Consider the following 19,644-nt stretch of genomic DNA (forward strand, 5'->3'; position numbering starts at 1 on the left):
GATTGAGGGGGGCGCGGCACTGCAAGGAAGGGTGGAAGTTGTACGTTGTGTGTATGTAGGCGTGGCCGTGCGCGTGTGCGCGCGTGCACGTGATTATGTACGCGTATTGCACTTGTGTGTGCGAGCTCGCGCAAGAAAAGGACAGGACATGAGCGCACATTGAGAAAGCGGCTCTTTTACTCTGCGAGATCATTTCACGCTTCCCCCCGAAGCCTTTTTTCCACCTAAAGCGTTTAGTTGCAGATGGCTGAACACTTGCAGGGAGTGCAATAGGGAGCGGAAGGGTCGAATTATTTCAACCTACAACTCGCCCCAGAAGTACTGTAGGACGAAAGGGAAAAAAGAGGGAGAGAAGAAAACAGTGCCAAAGGGTGAGGGAGGGAGGGAGAGAGAGAGATAGAGCAAGGGGGGAAGAGAGGGAGAGGGGACACTGGAAAAGTTTTTTTGTTCTTTTCTTTTTTTCCCTCCCTCCATCGCCTCCCCCTGTTCTACCCGGGTAACATGGACCAGGGGCCCAGGAGTCCTGCACTGCGGCTGGGGAGAGCAGGTAGGGTCTCACCGGCTGGAGCTTAACTTCACTTTTAAGAAGAGTTCAACTTAGCTTTTTTTTCTCCAAGTGAAACACGTTCCAGTGTTGTTTATTGGTTCGCATATATTATTTTTTTGCTTGAACTTTTAAGTGGAATTCGTGTTGAATGTATGCCCTTGTTTCTAAACTTTTGTGTGGAGTTATTAGAAGTTGTACAAACTTTTCTGAAGTAGTCCTGTATGAAGAAAAATTGTTTGAACCTCAACTTTTTAGGATGCCCACGTGCACCAACTATTCGAAACGTTTTATCTCAAGCTTGTGACACTATGAGTACTGTGGGCCAGTGATGGAGTCAGGATGGTAACCTGTAGCCTAAAACTTTCAGCTTCTCTCAAATAATGTGTAAACTTAAAGAGGAAAAGAAAACTGTGCTTGGAATCGTTTTTTTTTGTTTGGGATTTTTGTTTTGGTTGGTTTAGTTTGATGTCATTAAGGACTTTGTTTAAACCTTTATTTTATTGTATTTATAATTGTTACGCACTATGTGCTCGGAAGAAACAAGAGTGGCTTAAGATTTTGGCTTACACATCAGGTCGTATTAGAGCACTACATTGAATCCTTCATTGGGCCTCGTGATACAAGGACTGTGGATTTGTGTATAATATTGTGGCGGTGTGTGTGTGTGGCACAGGCATGCAGGGATAAACAATTGTGTACGCATATTTGTTACATGCAACTAAATCAACTCTTTGAGTGTTTGTGTGTTATGACGACTCCGGCAATTTAAGCGGCAGGTTATGATGTTCAGCCTGGAATAACTCTAAAGGACTCTGACCTCACTCTGTTCTGCGTGTCTCCATTACTTTATTCAACAGGTGCATCTCCTATAGGCCTATTCATAAAACAGCGGGGTCTGGTAGAGCAATGGATCAGGCCATCGACCTTGTTATGGCACCCAATGGATATCACATGATTTCATATTGCTGCCTGCTGTGTCTGCATTGATAAAACGTCGTTTGTCATTAAGAAACGGTGGGCAGGTGATGGTTTCTGAGAGGGCAATGTGTCTTGTGGAAATACCCCCCCCCCCTCCCCCCCCACACACACACACACACACACACACACACACACACACACACACACACACACACACACACACACACACACACACACACACACACAATCATTGTTGGCGATGCCCCTGGTGGCCTGTTAGAGAGAAAATAGAGAATATGGGAGGGAATATGGTAATGCTTGCATAGTAGGCTAGATTGTTTTAGACAGTTATAAAACAAGATTGTATTTGAGTGCAGTCGGTTTGTGGTGTTGTTTTTCCTATTACTTTTATAAATATTGTGACCAGGAGGTGTGTTCCGCTTCTCACACGCGGCCTTTTATGGAAATGTGTCATCAAAGAACGAGACCATATTTGTAAGATAAATAATGCCTCCTTTGCGGTCTTTGGTGGAGTGGGCCCCAAACGGTGAAAGCAACGGTATTGGTAGCAATTAGATAATAATAAGCTTTTGACGACAGAGGAAATCAGAGTTGAAATAACTCCTTCTCCTATTTGGCATGTAAAGTATTAATGGCCTGTACCTATAGCCTCTCCATTTCCTTTCACTTTAAAATACGTGCTTGGGGTACAAAGGAGAGTCTGTGAGAATGAACATGGATCTAAGGAGACCCCCTCTCTTCCAGCACTGCAGGTTGGCCGTGCGTAAAAGTGCGTAGGCCGGTTCTTTCCAATATGAGGGGCCGCCATTTCAGTCACTCCCTGACGACAAGTGGGGCAGCGTGGCCGACGTTAAATTATAATTTTACTTGTGCAAGAGGTAACTTATCTGTACTGGTCTCATACAAATATGTGATTCTTGACACCTGCCCAGTACGATTTGATTTTACGCCTTCCAAATATGTCCCCTCTCCATATAGGCTTAGGATTTAGGATTTAGGATTCAGACATAATTTTATGTCAGAAATACAATATTGGAGTCGTCGCCAAACGTTTAGAGACAGATATTATTAGTTTGTGTAAAGTATGGGCCGAATACGCTTTCGTATGTGGCCTCAGTGCACCCCAGAAACCAAGAAAACGCAGCGGTAGGGAGAGATCAAATCAAATCAAATCAGTTTTATTTATATAGCCCAAAATCACAAATAAATTTGCCTCGGTGGGCTTTACATTTCATACAATATGATATATGATACAATATGATACAATATGACACCCTGCCCTTAGACCCTTAGCTCGGCTGAGAAAAAACTCGCAGTAAAAACCCTTTACCGGGAATAAAACATTGAAGAAATCTCAGGGAGAGTCGACAGAGTAAGGGATCCCTCTCCCAGGACTGACATGCTGCAATAGATGTCATAAGTAGCGAAAGTCACGAAGGAATTTGTTCATTGACCAGATGTTTACATGGTAATACTAAGTAAAGTGCGAATAGTGTGGATGCAGGAAGACTTCAGATGCTGCCAGAGGATCCACACCGTCTCGCCTCCACCAGGGAAAACTGAGATAGAGAGGGTTGAGGAGAGTACACAGGGAGGGAGGGGAGAAAGAAATAGAGAGATGACCTCACATGGCATAGCCTACTTTCGCCTTGACCTCAAGTGGCCCAATATAGCACAGGACGAGGTCTGTTATAACGGACAGTATGCAAGGCCTTTTACAGGTGACAGACTGGTCTTTAATTGCGTAATCATCGAGTCAAATCATTACAAACAGGTCCAGTTGATCGGGCGAGAGAAGCAGCGAGCGTGCTTTGCCTGCTCGGTTACAGTTCCACCTCGAGAAATCCAAGACGGTTCACTCTCCAGTCCATATATTTTATTTATTAGTTACGACTTTTATATTTTGGAAGCAAATGAAAACTTAAGCAGAGATACTGGAGCTTTCTCATTATGTTTACAGTCAGCAGGCGTGTAATAAACGAGCTGGTGGAGTTAACATGCGCTATTAATTTTTCATTGCTTTTCCGTTTCGACGCTCGGGCGCAAAAAAAAAGAAGCACAACAGCCGAAGCTTTCATGGTGGATGGAGAGAAGGGGAGAAAGAAAGAAACACTTCAAAAACAGCGTTGCCAATTTGCCTCCAAATGATTATCACAACTCAGACACATACTTACTAATGTTTAAAAAAGTATACACACACACACACACGCACCCACCCACACACACACACACACACACACACACACACACACACACACACACACACACACACACACACACACACACACACACACACACACACACACACACACACACACACACACACACACACACACACACACACACATCCCTTCTCCCCCTCCCAAGCACCAGATTCCAAGGTAATGAAATATGGTAATGGTTTGGACCCCTGGATTAAAGTCGTCCTACCCTGATGGAAGTTTTCTCCAAAATTTACACCCTAAAGCAAAAACAATTTGTATACATGATTGATTGTGTTTGGATTTTTTTAATTGCTTATGTATTTAATTTGCAAATCGCAGAGACAAGGACGACAGCTGCAATTTACTTCTGTGGGGAGAGAAGCGCTCGTGTCTATATCTCAATAAATAAATAATAAAGCAAAACAGTCTCTGGCTGCGGAGGAAGAACGGGCACAATTAAATAAAATTAAAAAGAAAACATGCAAAATATGATATCGCCGTGCCTTTGCATTCAAGTCCCTAATTGGAGACCTCAGGAGCCAAATACTCTGTCAATGCACAAAATATTGATTTATTTATCTAAGGAAAGGAATGCAAAAAATTGAAATGAGAAAATTCTGAATTAATAAAATGTTGTTCATGCATATAAATAATTTCAAATGGATAACAGATTTCCGTATTTTCTGGCACCAGTGTCTCTCACTGTATCATTGTCCGGATTCGCCTTCACTGCTTTCGTTCACATGTGGCCTGCTGCAGGCCCAGGTCTGTGGTGCAGGATTCAAGTCTAAATATCTAGAGTTTCAGCTTCATTACTCTAACTATTCTCTTCGATTTGGTTGATTTTTTTCTCGTGTTTCGAATAAAAAAACAAAAATCAATTTGGTTTGCTGTCTGTCAGACAAGGCCCCAATTCATGAATAGTTGCTAAGTAAAGAGATGTGAAATATGAATGAGGATTAGTGCGACTGTTTCGCAGTGTATACTTTACTGTCAGTGGATTACAGAGCAGGGACGTGGAATCAATGGAGATTCCTGGAACCATACTTAGTGTTGAAGATGTTGGTTAGAGAGTATTAACAGCCAACACCACATAATCCGTGATCCAATGTTGCCTATATAAACCATGCTATCCTGTAGTCCTGGATGCTTACATTTTGGGCCAGTTTGAGGCCCTGTTGAAAGACTGCTATACGTTCAAGGCTGTCGATAGTACAGTGAGTTTATATCCTGGATTTGCGCGTTTGTATACACCTGTGTGCACGCGCTTGTGCTCACGGGTATAGGCTCCATGGTCCAAGGTTGAACGCCCCCTCGTGGTGCATCCTGTCAAAAGCCCCACCGAAAGAAGCAGGGTTTAAACACTGAAATGACAAGAAACGTGTTTGTTTTAATGGGGAAAACCTGAATGTGTGGGTACACGACATATTTAAAAGTATGGGCGTGTTGTGGTGCACGTTATGACATTAAGTCAAAGCAAGAAAAAAAAAAAGAGAAAATCAGAAATTAAATTAACTCAATAATATCACACATTGACCTTTTTGGAATTAGATGCATCGCCTTAAGGTACGTCAAGCCTGTCGGTCTTCTGAGGATAAACCTGGAAATTAGGAAGAACAAGATGGAGATTGTTATTGCTATTGCTGTTATTGTTGTTGTTCATTAGTGTGTAATGACAGCAGGCTATATCTTTAATGATAGAGTTATAAAGGTAAGAACTGCATGTCTGCGTGTCTCTCCTGTGTAGATCTACATGTGCCCAATCTAAGGCGTGCAACATAAAAACCGTGAGCTGAAATGATTAAATGTCTAGAAACAGGAAGAAGGGAAATAACACTTTTTTAATTTGGCTCATGCTTTAGGCTATTTGTATGGTTAATATTACAGGGGCGAGGCTTCGATATGCCCTCTTAAATCAGGTGGGACGGACATGTAATGAATCCCTCTCTCTTCCAGTTTGGAGTGTAAATGTGGAGTTCGCCAATTGCATTTCATTAAAAACGACATATCCGTTTGATCCGCAATCAATTAGGCAATGAGCGGGAATACATGTTTCATAATCTTTCCCTCAATTCTCCCCGAGCAAAAGATTTATAACATTGTTTCGAAGGGGCGAAAATATTGCAGGACAACTTGTCATCACTCACTCCTGTGTAGGTCTGCAAAGAGGAGGGGAAATAATATAAAGGTTTTTGAGAGGGATCTTAAAATGCTATGGGCCTATAAACTCTCTCCCCCCCCCTCCCCGAAAGATGGACAATTACTATTTGAGAAACATTCCCTCACTTATAAAACCTTTTTTCAACTAAGCCTCATTTTTAGTAATACTCAATTAATTAGCCATTTAATATTGACATGAATAAATTGAGCGCAAACGGGTATAAAGGCATTACGTTTTTTCTTCGTTAATTGAAATTAAACATACTATCATCTTCTCCCCGAGCCCTGCGTCGCTTCACCGAGCCTCCCCATTGGTGGACGGACAACACATGCGGGGCGTCATTGGCCCACGGGATTCGCACCAGCCAATCAGCGCGCTCCCCCTGCCGCTTCTAGCTAAGGTCGGCGGTGACGTGGAGGCAGCGCTCGCGCCGTGATTGGATGGCTCTGCTGTGAGTGACGGGCAGCTGGCCGGCGCGTGTAGGTTAGGGTTCCAGGGGGTGGGAGCGCGGGCGCTGTCCGCACGAGAGCAGGTCCTGAAACGCGGCGTGCGCCACCGAGGACGCTGGGCGCAGGCAGCTTTGCTCCGTGTAGTGAAAGAAGAAGCCTGTTTATGTACATATTTAGGCTACACCAAAACATTTCGGTGTTTTCTGGCACAAGCGCGGAGAAAACTACCAGCTTTTTAAAAAATGACAGGACTGTTTTCTTTTCCAGCGTGAATAAATGCGTCTTCAAACTCCAACACATAAAAGCGGGAGTCCAATAACTACGTGTGTGCAGTGAGTGGCGGTCAACACAGAGGGGGGAAGAGATAATAGAGAGACCAAGAGCTGCCTTTCGTTCATAGAAAACAGGATAACATCTCTCACGCCAGACTCAGCAGCTTTTACACAAAACAGAGTGCTGTTGGTGTTTTTCCTACTGAATAATTTTCAGTATTTTTTTAATACATTTTTTGGCAAGATGGATATGGAGAGACTTCAAGATGTGAGCACTCATACGCTCTCACTGGCTTTATTGATGGGAGATTACCAAGTGTTAATGTGAAGGCAACTGTCGAGGACGATTTGTGACAAGAAGAAATGTGCAGCAAACCAACCTAAAAGAAAAATAATCGTGGATGTTTAAAAAATATTTGAATTTTTTCGAACTGTTTTTTCATCTTTTTGGGGGGCATCTCGAAGCATTTTACCGGACTGAAAGAAGAAAGTTCAGCCCCCTTTTGGTTAAGTCTCAGTTTAGGGGTCACGGCCAGTGGACCGAGAAAGGGAGATGGCTTGTATGCTCTCCATATAGGCCCTATACATATTTATTTTTAAAATATTTTTTTGCAAAAGTTTGAATCTGTTTTTCTTGGACTGGGGCTACTCGTTGAAGAAGAGCAGCTGAAGGAATGAGCACTATTGCTGTCGTCTCCCTCCTCTGGTTTTGGAGACCCCAGAACAGACCCGGTTTGGTGTCCCGTACCCATGAGGAGGGAGCCCGTCTCTGAGACTATTGTCGCCACTTCTTTATTAACTTCTGACCGAAAACCTCTCGCTTTTCTTTATATTAAGGATCAGGATTTTTTTAAACATTTTTTATACAAGTTTGAAACCGGGTCCCCCTGCCAACCAACTCAAACATTTTTTCAAATTAATTAAGCAAAACGAAAAAATTCCATTCATTGGAGGTCACGGTCTGTGACTAAAGGGACGGACTGAAGCGGGCTGTCCGGTAGCATTTTTTAAGACCCCTTGTATAGGGGCCCTTCAGACCAACCGTATCAATGGAGATTCACTGTAAACACGACCCGTTCGCTGCAATGCACAGTAAGTTTACATGTTTAATACTCCACCATTTGCATGATCCCATCTGCCCTGAACTAAAACAATCCTCCCACCAACAATTCAGTGTGCATGTAGCCCACCATAATTACAGCGAAGCTGTAGCGTTTCCAGCTGCGCGCTGCAAAAAGACTTTCCTTGGGTCGTTAAGTATAGCTCTTCTGTCATTTTTCTTTTTGAAACGACATCAAAAAGACTCCAACAACAACAATGACAGTACATTTGTGCGAAATAACCTTATGGCATTGAAATGTAGGCTACCTCTTTAATTTAAGAAATTAAGATTTTTTTTTGAAACGTCCGTTTGTAAACTTTTTGAAATTCATTGTGCAAGTCAATTATTTCTTACTGTTCCTGCGCATGTAGGCTATTTATTTATTTTAATATTTAATAATTTTTTGACAATGGGGCAAATTTAGTTGGTGGTTGCACTTGATAACTTCTTAAGGGAGGGATGACATTTGCAGTGTTTAAAATACGGATGCATGCTAAAGTTAAGGCTCAAATTATGTTATTTTTTTAGCACTGTGAATTTGCTTTCCATATTTCCACTTGATTTTTTCACGCCTTGCCTCTGGCCGTATTTCTTTTCAAGCAGATTGACTTAATTGGGCTAAAGTGATTTTTTAAATTATAATTTGTGAGAATCATTTTAACTGGATTGTTTTTATTTTTTGTATTTGCTAGTTCCTTTTGAGAGACGGTTTTCTGTGTTTCACTTTTTGAAGGGAAGAGGAAGGAAAGAGAGAGAGAGAGAGAGAGAGAGAGAGAGAGAGAGAGAGAGAGAGACCGGGTTAACAAAGCTTGACTAAAAGCTGAACTTGATCCACAAACAGTAACAGTGTTTCTGTGCGTAACCAGTTTAGACGGACACACAGGTGCACGCGGAGATACACTCGGGTCTTAGAATAATAAAAAGGTCTATTTATCCCCCGCAGGGAAATTCAGGTTCAATCACACAGCAGGCTCGGTGTCTTGCTCAAGGACACGCCGGCAGTGCAAGGTGCTGCGGGTAGGCCCGAAAGGGGGGAAACACAACTTGTTCACTCAGTCGTGACATGGCGGGGCCCTGCTTTGTTTTTCCAGTCCACTTTCCCTCCCCAAACACTATATTCCCTTCACATGAAATTTATTATGATAGGCACACGACATAATAACAAAATATTTTTTCACAATAACAATTAATAACAAAGAATTACAAAATAACAAAGAATAAAGAACGACTTTCAACAAGCGTGATTGATGCAATAATTAGCTTTTTAGAAAATACCAAAAAATCATATTCGTTGGTCCTCAGCGTAGGCTACTATTTTGTTTCTCGACTCAGAGGCTGAATAGCCTAACTAATAGCCGTCAGGCATTTGCAGTGGCGTGTAGGCCTAATGGACGACGCACTATATTTTCTTGGGAGTTTAGTCCTGGAGAGAACACGTTTTATGTGACTGACAGAGGTTCCCACGGTGCGTTATCCTTCAGGATTAAAAGACACACACACACACACACACACACACACACACACACACACACACACACACACACACACACACACACACACACACACACACACACACACACACACACACACACACACACGCACGCACACACGTACGCACGCACACACACACACACACACACACACACACACACACACACACACACACACACACACACACACACACACACACACACACACACACACACACACATCCCAGAACTAGAACGAATCGCGTTTCCCCTATCCCCTCCGTTTCACCAAAGCCAATGATCCGCGGTGCTGACGGTAACAGCAGAGCTAAAGTTATATATGTCAGAGCCCGGAGACGCTTTAAAACGATTACACCAAAAAAATGTCAAGGGTAGCCTATAGGGGGGGGGGGGGGAGGAGAGAGAGAGAGAGAGAGAGAGAGAGAGAGAGAGAGAGAGAGAGAGGTTGCCACGAATCGACTGTGACGCGTGAAAATGATAGTGGGCTAGTGTGTGTGTGTGTGTGTGTATGTGTGTGTGTGTGTGTGTGTGTGTGTGTGTGTGTGTGTGTGTGTGTGTGTGTGTGTGCGTGCGTGTGTGTGTGTGTGTGTGTTTGTGTGTGTGCGGTGTGTGTGTGTGTGTGTGTGTGTGTGTGTGTGTGTGTGTGTGTGTGTGTGTGTGTATGTGTCCACAATGTTGTCTTAGCAACATAACCTATGTGTTGGGGAGTTATGAATGATAGCCTACTACTGGTAGGACCTACTGCTTTTTTACGATTCTTTCCCTATTTTTTTGACTGAAATTATATCGATTACGTGTTTGACCGTCCAAACCTGTAAGTAGCCTATTTGACACAGCATCATTCGTGGAAACACCATGACCATTTGGTTGTAACTTTTGTAACTTACAAGCGTGTTTTCTTTTCCACCAGGCGCAACGATATGTATGCTAGCATGGATGAGTTAAACATCCATACCAGGTGATTGTGATGATAATGAGCTGAATTTCACAATAATGTGTGCTATTATGATGGTAATAGTGGCATTCTGAATATTAAGTAGGAGAGGCTGTGGCCTACCTTTCTGTGATTGACGAAGAGAAGGGGAAACAAAATTAACAAATCTTACAGGCAAAAATAGCCTACATCAAGTAGGCCTAGCAAAACACATAGCCAAGGCCTACTAAAGCCAGATTTTCTGCATGGAAACATACGAATTCTACTCGAATATTTATTTAAGTAGAAGTGTAGGCTTCATTTATTTACGCTGACAACGATTTCTTTCAATCGAATCATTATTTTTCCCCAAGGGTATTTCTTTGAAAAAAAGGACTGCTTCCCCTGATATAACCTTTTCAAATCTTAAGCGTCTATTAACGAGATTCTCCGAGTCGCACTTTGCCGACAAAATATTAATGATTCCACTTTTCTCGAGTAAAATAGCACACACACCAAAACGCCCGCCCGGCACATCTCACAAATCTATTCACTGTTTGCTCAAGGAAATGTGCTTCATCTGTATTCTGGCGAGCAAGTTTCCAAACAGGTTTTCAGTCAAAAGTAATTTCTACTTCCCCTTATTCTTTTCTTATTTTTTTCCAAGAGAGAAGAGAAAAACGGTGGCGTTATTGTTGTGATTTCTCTTTGGCTTTATTTTTTAGTCGTCAGGCCGTGACGGGGCAGATGAGAGATTATATATATACTGTATATACATACATATATCTCTATATATCTCTCTCTCTCTCTCTCTATATATATATATATATATATATATATATATATATATATATATATAGAGAGAGAGAGAGAGAGAGAGAGAGAGAGAGAGAGAGAGAGAGAGAGAGAGAGAGAGAGAGGAATATAGCAGGGAGAGAGACATAGAGCCTAATGGATCTTATTTTCTGGATGGTAAGCCCGAATATATTCTGCTTTATCTCTGTATTTCTTCCTCTCGGAAACAGTGAATCAATCAAACATTTGAGGAGGTGCCAGGCTCTCAAGTCAGCTCCTATAAAGGGTAAATAGATAAACTACAACAGGAATGCATAATGACCCCTGCTGTCTATGTCCCTCTCTGAGCCTCTGGGATGAAAGTGAAGCTGCAGCCTCTGCCAAAAACCAATCCTTCTCTAGAGACTGTAGCTTTCAGCTTTATTTGTTATAGAAAAACCTTAAAGAAGGCAAAAGCCCTAATTTGGCAAAATCGTAGTATCTGATTTGCAACCAAATCTCCCCGAGCTAGCCAACGTTGATTTAATTCCTGGGAGCAAGTGGTTCATTTATTTGGCCAGTGCGATGAATGACTGGACCTGTCTCCACACACAGCTGTGAGGGGAACATCATTCCTCAGTGCTGTTGTAAGGTGACGTATTTCAAAATAAATTTTTTCAAGGCATCTCTATCGATTCCCTCCCAAAATGCAAAGCTCCCAGATCAAAATGAGGTCCTCATCAGGCCCAGCGATATAGCTGTGGAAAAGAAAACGGCACGTAGACCGCAAACAACTCATAACACTTTTTCAGAGAATTACGCTATAGGGGATGATAAACAAATGCCTTTACAGAATGTGTAACTTTTTTGCGCTGTCCCTATCAGTATTTATGAGCTTGGAAAATGCATTTGAAACACATAATCCCCATAACCTTCCCTAAAAGTGGTGAAAGTCTGAACGCCTAATGCCAACAGTTAATACACAGATAAGTGAATAAATATTTATCTGGAGGTTTTTGTAGGTCCCAAGTCATTCCTCTCCATCTCTTTACAAAGCTAGGCGTATTTCATGCCCTGGCCCAGATAGGGAGGGTGAAAGGAACCATTTCATTTACTCTTATCTGAGAAAAAAGGGGGAGAGAGAGAGAGAGAGAGAGAGAGAGAGAGAGAGAGAGACACAGAGAGAGAGAGAGTCTTCTCTGCAGATACCTGTGGTGAAAAGGAGAACAGACGTAGCACAGCAGGCTTCTATTAACTGCCCTGCGGAAGCTGTGTCTTTTATTCACAGAAAGGTTTCAGGACAGAATAATAAAAGTGTGGAAGAAGGAATAATGCCCTCACACAACTACACAAAATATTCACAGAGAGCGAGAGAGAGAGCGTGCCAAGGGTCTTGTTCTTGTCCATGTAGGTCAGCAGGCTCGTTCCTGCCTTGAAGAATATATGAAAATGTGTCTCCGGTGCGAAAAGAAAAGAAACATACACACACAATAACACACACACACACACACAATAACACACACACACACACACACACACACACACACACACACAGTACCGCTCAGAGGGGAATCAGGTGGGGTATAGGCAAGGCACTGACCATGAACCACTGGCGGGACGCTTTACCTAATTTCATTCCATTTGGCCCCCTCCCTTGTTTTGGGCCCTGCATTTAAATGACATTGACACTGGCATTGACTTGACTCAGATACTTGAGGAGGTGATAGAGAGTAGCACCTGCTGACATTAAGAAACACCAGCAGGCTCACATGATGCAGGGAAGCCATCAACTCATCATAACATGTGGGAAAGCGAGTAAATCTTTCTTTCATTACAAGTTAAACAGGAGCCACAGTATACGAAACAGCATTGCCCCCATTGTGTGTGCCCCTGAATCTTTCAAATAACAGCCACATAGAAGACACAAATCGAACATCTACGACTTCAGAGATGGACAGTTGTCCTTCCTTAATAGTATTGAGCTCTTGCATAGCTGTGGTGGTGACTTCTTCCATTCATACCAAACAATCTAAAAAATAATGGGAACTTGTGAGAGATACATTTTAAAAAGAATAGTCAAAATCAAAGCAGCACAGGTCCAGGTTTCAGGGCTTGTATATGGGTCAAGCTTCCAAAACGCCTACACCTCCCATCATGCAAAAGTGTCTTTATTGGACTGAAACATTTCCACATCAACCCAAGTTAATAATATAATCGAGAAGGGTGTCAAAAATATTTAGCGTTCAACCCTAAGCCCAAGGCTGGACAAAACTTGCTCAGAGCTTCAAATGACATCAGACAATGATTTTCACAAGCGGAATAGTACGCCCCATCTTGTTAAATGATGAATTACTGTATTTTTAATGCACAGCCACTTTAATGCACAGCCACGCCAACACAAATCTGAAGAATTAAAGCGTATACCTAAATTGAGTGCATTGCTCCTTTAATTTAATTGGCTTAATAATACATGAGAAAAAGGCTTTAGATGCAGCTGATATGATTATATTGTCTTTAAACTTCATGTTGGTTGTTACATTGCACGCCATTTAGACTCTTAGCCTCTTAGCTTTGGTGGAGCCCAGCTGTCATAGATGTTGCATAAAAATGACTCTCTATATATTGGCCTCTTTTGTAAAGAACGATTGCTTTTTCAAATTGTGCTGTCTGCAGCATGGCATCTGCATAATGAGGCTTCTTCTATCTAAAAAAAACAGAGGAAGAGAATGACCATCCACATCAGCCGTTTAAAAAGAAAAAAGGGCTTTTTTTGATTTCCCAGAATGAGACTGTCTATTTCTGTGTTTATCCACCATGTGTGCATCTATCTATATTTGAGCTGCAGATGGCTGTATGTGTGTGTGTGTGTGTGTGTGTGTGTGTGTGTGTGTGTGTGTGTGTGTGTGTGTGTGTGTGTGTGTGTGTGTGTGTGTGTGTGTGTGTGTGTGTGTGTGTGTGTGTGTGTGTATGTGCTTCTTTATTTTATGCTGATGGAGAATAGAGGAGAACAGGGGAGGGGTTACAGGTTCAGGGGACAGCTTCATGTTTAAGGGGGTATCCCTGCTGGGGGAATGTGTTTAAAATCTATTACCCCCACAGCTAGGATTAGTGTGTGTGTGTGTGTGTGTGTTTCCCCTAAAGACGTAATCACTATGGTAATACAAAAGCCAGTGGATTATGTGGTAGAAAAAAAATCTGGTTGATTTATACTGTGCCTTTGGTGAGATATAACCATATACAGTATGTACACACAGTATTTGGAGGTGGGAGAGAGAGTGTTGCCCAAATAATTCTCTGTCTCACTTCCTCCCTCCTGCATACAGTGGTTCTGACCTGGCTTGGCTGGTGGGAGCCTGTCAGTGTTGTTTGTAGAGGTGTGAATGTGTTCCATTAAATGCTTGCCCTAGACTGCTGACCCGTCCCTGGTTTATCCTTCCTCTCCTCCAGTGCATGCTGGGACAGCTCCCAGGATTAATCAATGAGTTGATTGGCAGAAATTCCAACAAGTATCCGGTTTTGGCTTTTCCAGGGTGATATGATATAATATGAAATACTGTAAATATCGCTTTAGGCTGTTGGTCGGACAAAATTAGTAATTTAAAGAAGTCTCCTTGGGGGACATTTTCCGTACTTCTCGGACTTATAAACTTAATGGAAGTAAACTGTATCCCTAATAAACCAACTTGCTTGCTTGACGTACTAACGTTTTCTACATTGTAGATGATCCTTTGCCTCTGCTATTTGAAAATGGAAGTTAGTCAGATGAATTAGTAGGCAGCTGTGGTTTCAGTAGTAGAAGGGCAAAGGATTAAAACAGTGTATAATGATCCCACAACCAGAATTATGTAAAGGTTCAGCCTTGTCTTCTGTTCTATACTGGTCCATGCTCGAGTCTTATTCTCTTTCTTTCTTTTTCTTCTCATCCCCCAGAGGGAATATAAGGGGTTATCTTTCGGTAAGGGGAAGGGCCAGGCCATGGTCAATAATTAATTGAAATCCCTTCATTTACTTAATATCTTAGCTTTCTCTGCCCTGGGTGAAAATGTCCAAAGTTTGCATATTGGAATAGTCCAACTGGTACTATAAATGCTGAGCCCGCATATTTGAAATAGTAAATTGACATCAGCCAGTAGCCATCAGCTGTGGGATACTAGTCCAGAAATTGTGGCTCTGCTGAAGTGGATAGCTCGATTATGTTTTGTCCCCCCAACGGAGCCCCGTCTAATTTTCTGTTGTGTGTGTTAAGTTTATGTCACTGATTTTGTTTTTTAATAGCTGGTTGTTTTTTATTTGTTGCACTAATAATCTTCTAAAACTCTTGTCTCATCAACCTTCACTTTGGTGACTCAGGTTTTGAATAAGTGCTTGTAAGCTTATTACATTTCTCAGCGTCTTGAGCTATACATAACCATTGTACCTCTCTCTTTTCTCTCTCTCTCTCTCTCTCTTTCTGGCTATACGCTGGTCTTGACATTTTTCTGGATTCATTTGTCCCTGTTGTAGGACATGGCGGGGTGAACCAGCTCGGAGGAGTGTTTGTGAACGGCAGGCCCCTCCCGGACGTTGTGCGACAGCGAATAGTAGAACTCGCCCACCAAGGGGTTCGGCCCTGCGACATCTCACGCCAGCTACGAGTCAGCCATGGATGTGTCAGCAAGATACTGGGCAGGTAAATAGGAATACAAAACACCTACAGACATATGGTGACAGACAGCCATGAACATATTTTCACCTAGCACACAGACTGTGAGCTTGTGGGGGGTGCCTCGGACAATTGGTTAAGGCGTAAAAAAAAAAAAATCATGATAATATGCCAGCTTCCATCTTTAATACATAATGTAAATCTTTGAATTCCAATGTCCTGCAGTGTGGAACGAGACAGCTAAAATGATATTCACAAAATTGTCTTCTGCTTTCTATATGTAGTTCATTTTGTTTTTGGCATAATGGTTTCGATTTTTCATTATCCCGAGAAGTGATTACACAAAGGCTGGATCAGTCTTGGCTAAGCATCTTTATTTTTTTATTCTTGTGCGGTCATTGAGTGCCCATTTGGCCGTTTCCTCTTTGCCCTCAGAATGCACAAGCTGCATTTTCAATACTTGCCTGCCTTCGTTTTTCTCATGTTTCTATCACTCTGTTCTCTACTCTCTCTCTCTTCTTTTACCCGTTTACCTCCCTCTCTGTATCCTGTATTTCTCATCCGACCCCTCTCAATATTTCTGTGTTTTTCCCCAACCCCTTTTCTATTTGTCACTCACTCTCTGTCCATCTCTCTCTCTCTCTCTCTCCATCTCACACACTCTCCACTTTTTTCAAAGCTAAATTCAAGAGTAAATCCGTGCTCGTTCCATCCCCCAGAGACGAAAGGGGGACAAAAGAGAAAGATTCCTCACTTTTTGAGATTCATCACTTTTTGGAATTAGCATCAAAATGAAAGTGGCACCATATTTCTGAACCCCCTCCCCAAAAAGAGAGAGAGAGAGAAAGAGAGATTGAGAATGGGAGAAAGACAGGAACAAGGAACACAATCAAAAGGGGAAAAGGCGTGTTAAAGGAGAACATTGCAAAAAGAACCAGAGACAGAGAGCCCATTTGAGGGGACAGAGGGGAAGGATTAGCTGCAGCGACCCTCAGCTATATCAAAAAATGTGTTGCTCATTGTTCTCCCTTGCCTCTCTTTCTCTCTCTCTCTCTCTCTCTCTCTCTCTCTCTCTCTCTCTCTCTCTCTCTCTCTCTCTTTCTTTCTTGTTCTTCCACACTCTCTCTCCCCTGTCCTGGCCGTTCAACTCACTGAAGCGTTACCGTGAGGGGGGAGGAGAGGGGATCGAGGGATGGAAGGAGGGAGGGTGTTTTTTTTATCCTCTCCTCTGTCTCTCTGGTGCCAGCAGAACAAAAACACCAACTCTACCACTCTGTGTGTGTGTGTGTTGGCTCATCGTTGTGCCGATATCAATAACCATGCTCGTTTATTCACAGATGATTCGGCTGTGAATAATTTAAATAGTTTTCAATTTGGAAATAGATTGTTTTTCCTTTAGCTGTGTTTATACTCCAGCTGTGAATAGTAAAAAATGTGCAACACACCCACACTCACGCACGCAAGCATGCACACACACACACACACGCACGCACGCACGCACGCACGCACGCACGCACACACACACACACACACACACACAGACACACTATAATAAAGACAAGGAAACTCACACTTAAAAGGACACACATCTTCACGGAAGGGATTACTCTACCGTACAGCAGTGGAGAGAGAGGGAGAGAGAGAGAGAGAGAGAAAGAGAGAGAAAGAGAGACAGACAGAGCTGCAGGTTTAAGACTGACTGACAGCTTGCATCCACACTCACACACAGCATCCCCCCTTTTCTGCAAGCTGTGTAGCACATTTGCTGTCCTCCCACCCCCTGCCCCCATGCCCCTTCTGCATGCAAATACATTCATGAAATAGCCATGGTGGACACGAAACACCTGAATCCGAGTGTGTTTGTTTGTGTGTGTGTGTGTGTGTGTGTGTGTGTGTGTGTGTGTGTGTGTGTGTGTGTGTGTGTGTGTGGGTGTGTGTGTGTGTGTCATTGCCACCCTCTTCTCACCTCTGAGAATGTGAAATTGCCAAAGAAAATAAGAGCCTTCTAGGCATTACATCCAGTCATTTAGCCGATCCTCTTATCTACAGTTTATTCTAATGACAGACAAGTTGTTAGCTGTGTTTTTCTTTTTCTTTTCTCTGAATTTTGTCACCCGACTCCCACTAAGAAGATCCAAGACATCAGGACACTTTTCACATGTTAACTGTATAGGTCAAGGGAAGCTTAACCTGCTGATGGGACTGTGCCACACTGAGTGATGTGGTTGGTTTTTGCCACTAAGTTCCTATTGTTATGATATTAATATTTTGACATTGCGATCAATGTTGTTTACGCTGTGTCGGTTGGCCAGTTACTTATGTGGCTCGGTGTATTTAGTGTGCAAGTTCTGAATAATCTGTTTTTAGTCTTTCCGCCCTAATGAAAACCCTGTGAGGTTGAATTTTATTTTTACCAACATTACCAGGTTTAAATTTAACATTTAGCAGGGGATGCAGAAACAACAGCATTTAACGTTGTATTTAAGATAACCACTTTATTTGACTTAATTCAGACTGATATTAGCTTCAGCTGGATTAAAGAATGCATTTTTGTCAGTTGGAACAGTAAGAACATGAAGGGCGCAAGTCAGGGTTATTGACCGGCCAGATGAAATGTAAACCAACCAATCCGTAAAGAAATTAAACAGGATCTCTCGAGATCAGGTGCAAAGGGAAGGGAAGGGCAAGTGACAGGCCGGAGGGGATGTAAAGTATTTTTTTAAGAGACAGGGAAAGTGCTGGCCAGAATGGGAAGGTCATTCTTATACAGGAGTTGGGACAGAGCGTAACAATGTTCAAATCACCACGAGGAAGGGTGAACTATAGGGCCAGAAGAACAACAGGATTTTTTTTTCATGTGCCAGATCTTTCAATATGTAACTGTTTTGTGAGTTCAGCAACACAACACAAAAATTATTTTGGCTATTCCCTTTTTCGGCTTGTTCAGATAAATATGGAAGTATAATCCAACAATTTAAGTGCCCCAGGTGTCTAATTAAGGAATAAGGGTGATATTCTATTATTTCTTGTGTCCTTCAATTTCGCAGCAAATTACCTGTGCCCGATTGTTTTCCTAAATAATACCCATAAGAGAGCCACTCGTTTATTTTGAGTTCATCCGACATACACCACCACCCTGTTGTTGTAAAGAGTCACGACTGAAGCTGAAAATAATCTTCTGCAACAAATGCCCTATTTGCTCCTGTTTGAGTATATTTGTCTCATTTGGCTAATTCCTTACATTTGCTGTTGGAAATGTGTAAATGATGTTAAAATAAGAGAACCAATGTCGGATCAATTGATCAGGACACGGTCACAAACGTATCGACTTGATTAAACTGCTGCTTTTTTCTATCCCAATATACAGATTGAAAGCTCAAAACTGCTTTTTTTCAGCACTTTTGGAAATACAGCAACCTCCTTGTGTTGCCCCTTACACGACCAACACGAGCATCGTCTTGTGCTTTGTTTATGGCAGGTACTATGAAACAGGCAGTATCCGGCCCGGGGTAATCGGGGGATCCAAACCAAAGGTTGCTACTCCCAAAGTAGTCGACAAAATCGCCGATTACAAACGCCAAAACCCCACCATGTTTGCCTGGGAGATCCGGGACAGGCTCCTCGCCGAGAGAGTGTGTGACAACGACAGCGTCCCCAGTGTCAGCTCCATCAACAGGTAAACCGCAGTGTCTGTAATCACTGTTTGTGTCTGAGTATTAACTTATAGCAACAGGTACTGAGTATATGTACAGCGCAGAGCAATATAATACTCTGTGTGTGTGTGTGTATGTGTTTGTGTGTAAGTCCGGGAGTGGAAAAGAGAATGGCAAAGAGGCCCCCAGTCTCCATATGTATGAAGTGGCTGCAGCTCAGTGGTTCAACACGATGGTACAATGACAACCCTTTCCCCTGAGCATAGAGGCAGAGAAAGGGAGGGATAGTGAAATAAGAGAGAGAGAAGGAGTGAGCAAAATAGGCTGACAAAAGGAAAAGGAAGGTGGTGTGAGGGTAAGGAAAGAAACGGACACAAATGAAAGGAAAGAAAGGGAGAAGGAAGGAAAGGAGAGGACAGTACAGGAGAGGAAAAGGGGAGGAAAGGGAAAGAGGAAGAAAAGGGCTTGCATGAGCAGCCAAGCAGAAGTGTGAGGCCC

General features: G+C 42.6%; 1 protein-coding gene across 1 annotated transcript in view; it reads left to right on the forward strand.

The window, feature by feature from the left end:
* Positions 1-501: 501 nt before the first annotated feature.
* Positions 502-19,644, forward strand: part of pax5 (paired box 5) — a gene marked incomplete at both ends in the record, with an annotated part of 47,708 nt that continues 28,565 nt past the window's right edge. The window contains 3 exons of the mRNA XM_080029954.1: positions 502-547; positions 15,355-15,520; positions 18,972-19,169. Coding sequence (XP_079886080.1) covers positions 502-547; positions 15,355-15,520; positions 18,972-19,169 — 410 coding nt within the window. The remainder of the gene's footprint in view (positions 548-15,354; positions 15,521-18,971; positions 19,170-19,644) is intronic.

The sequence above is a fragment of the Ammodytes marinus genome (genome assembly GCF_949987685.1).
Source record: "Ammodytes marinus genome assembly, chromosome: 6".
Classification (NCBI taxonomy): domain Eukaryota; kingdom Metazoa; phylum Chordata; class Actinopteri; order Uranoscopiformes; family Ammodytidae; genus Ammodytes; species Ammodytes marinus.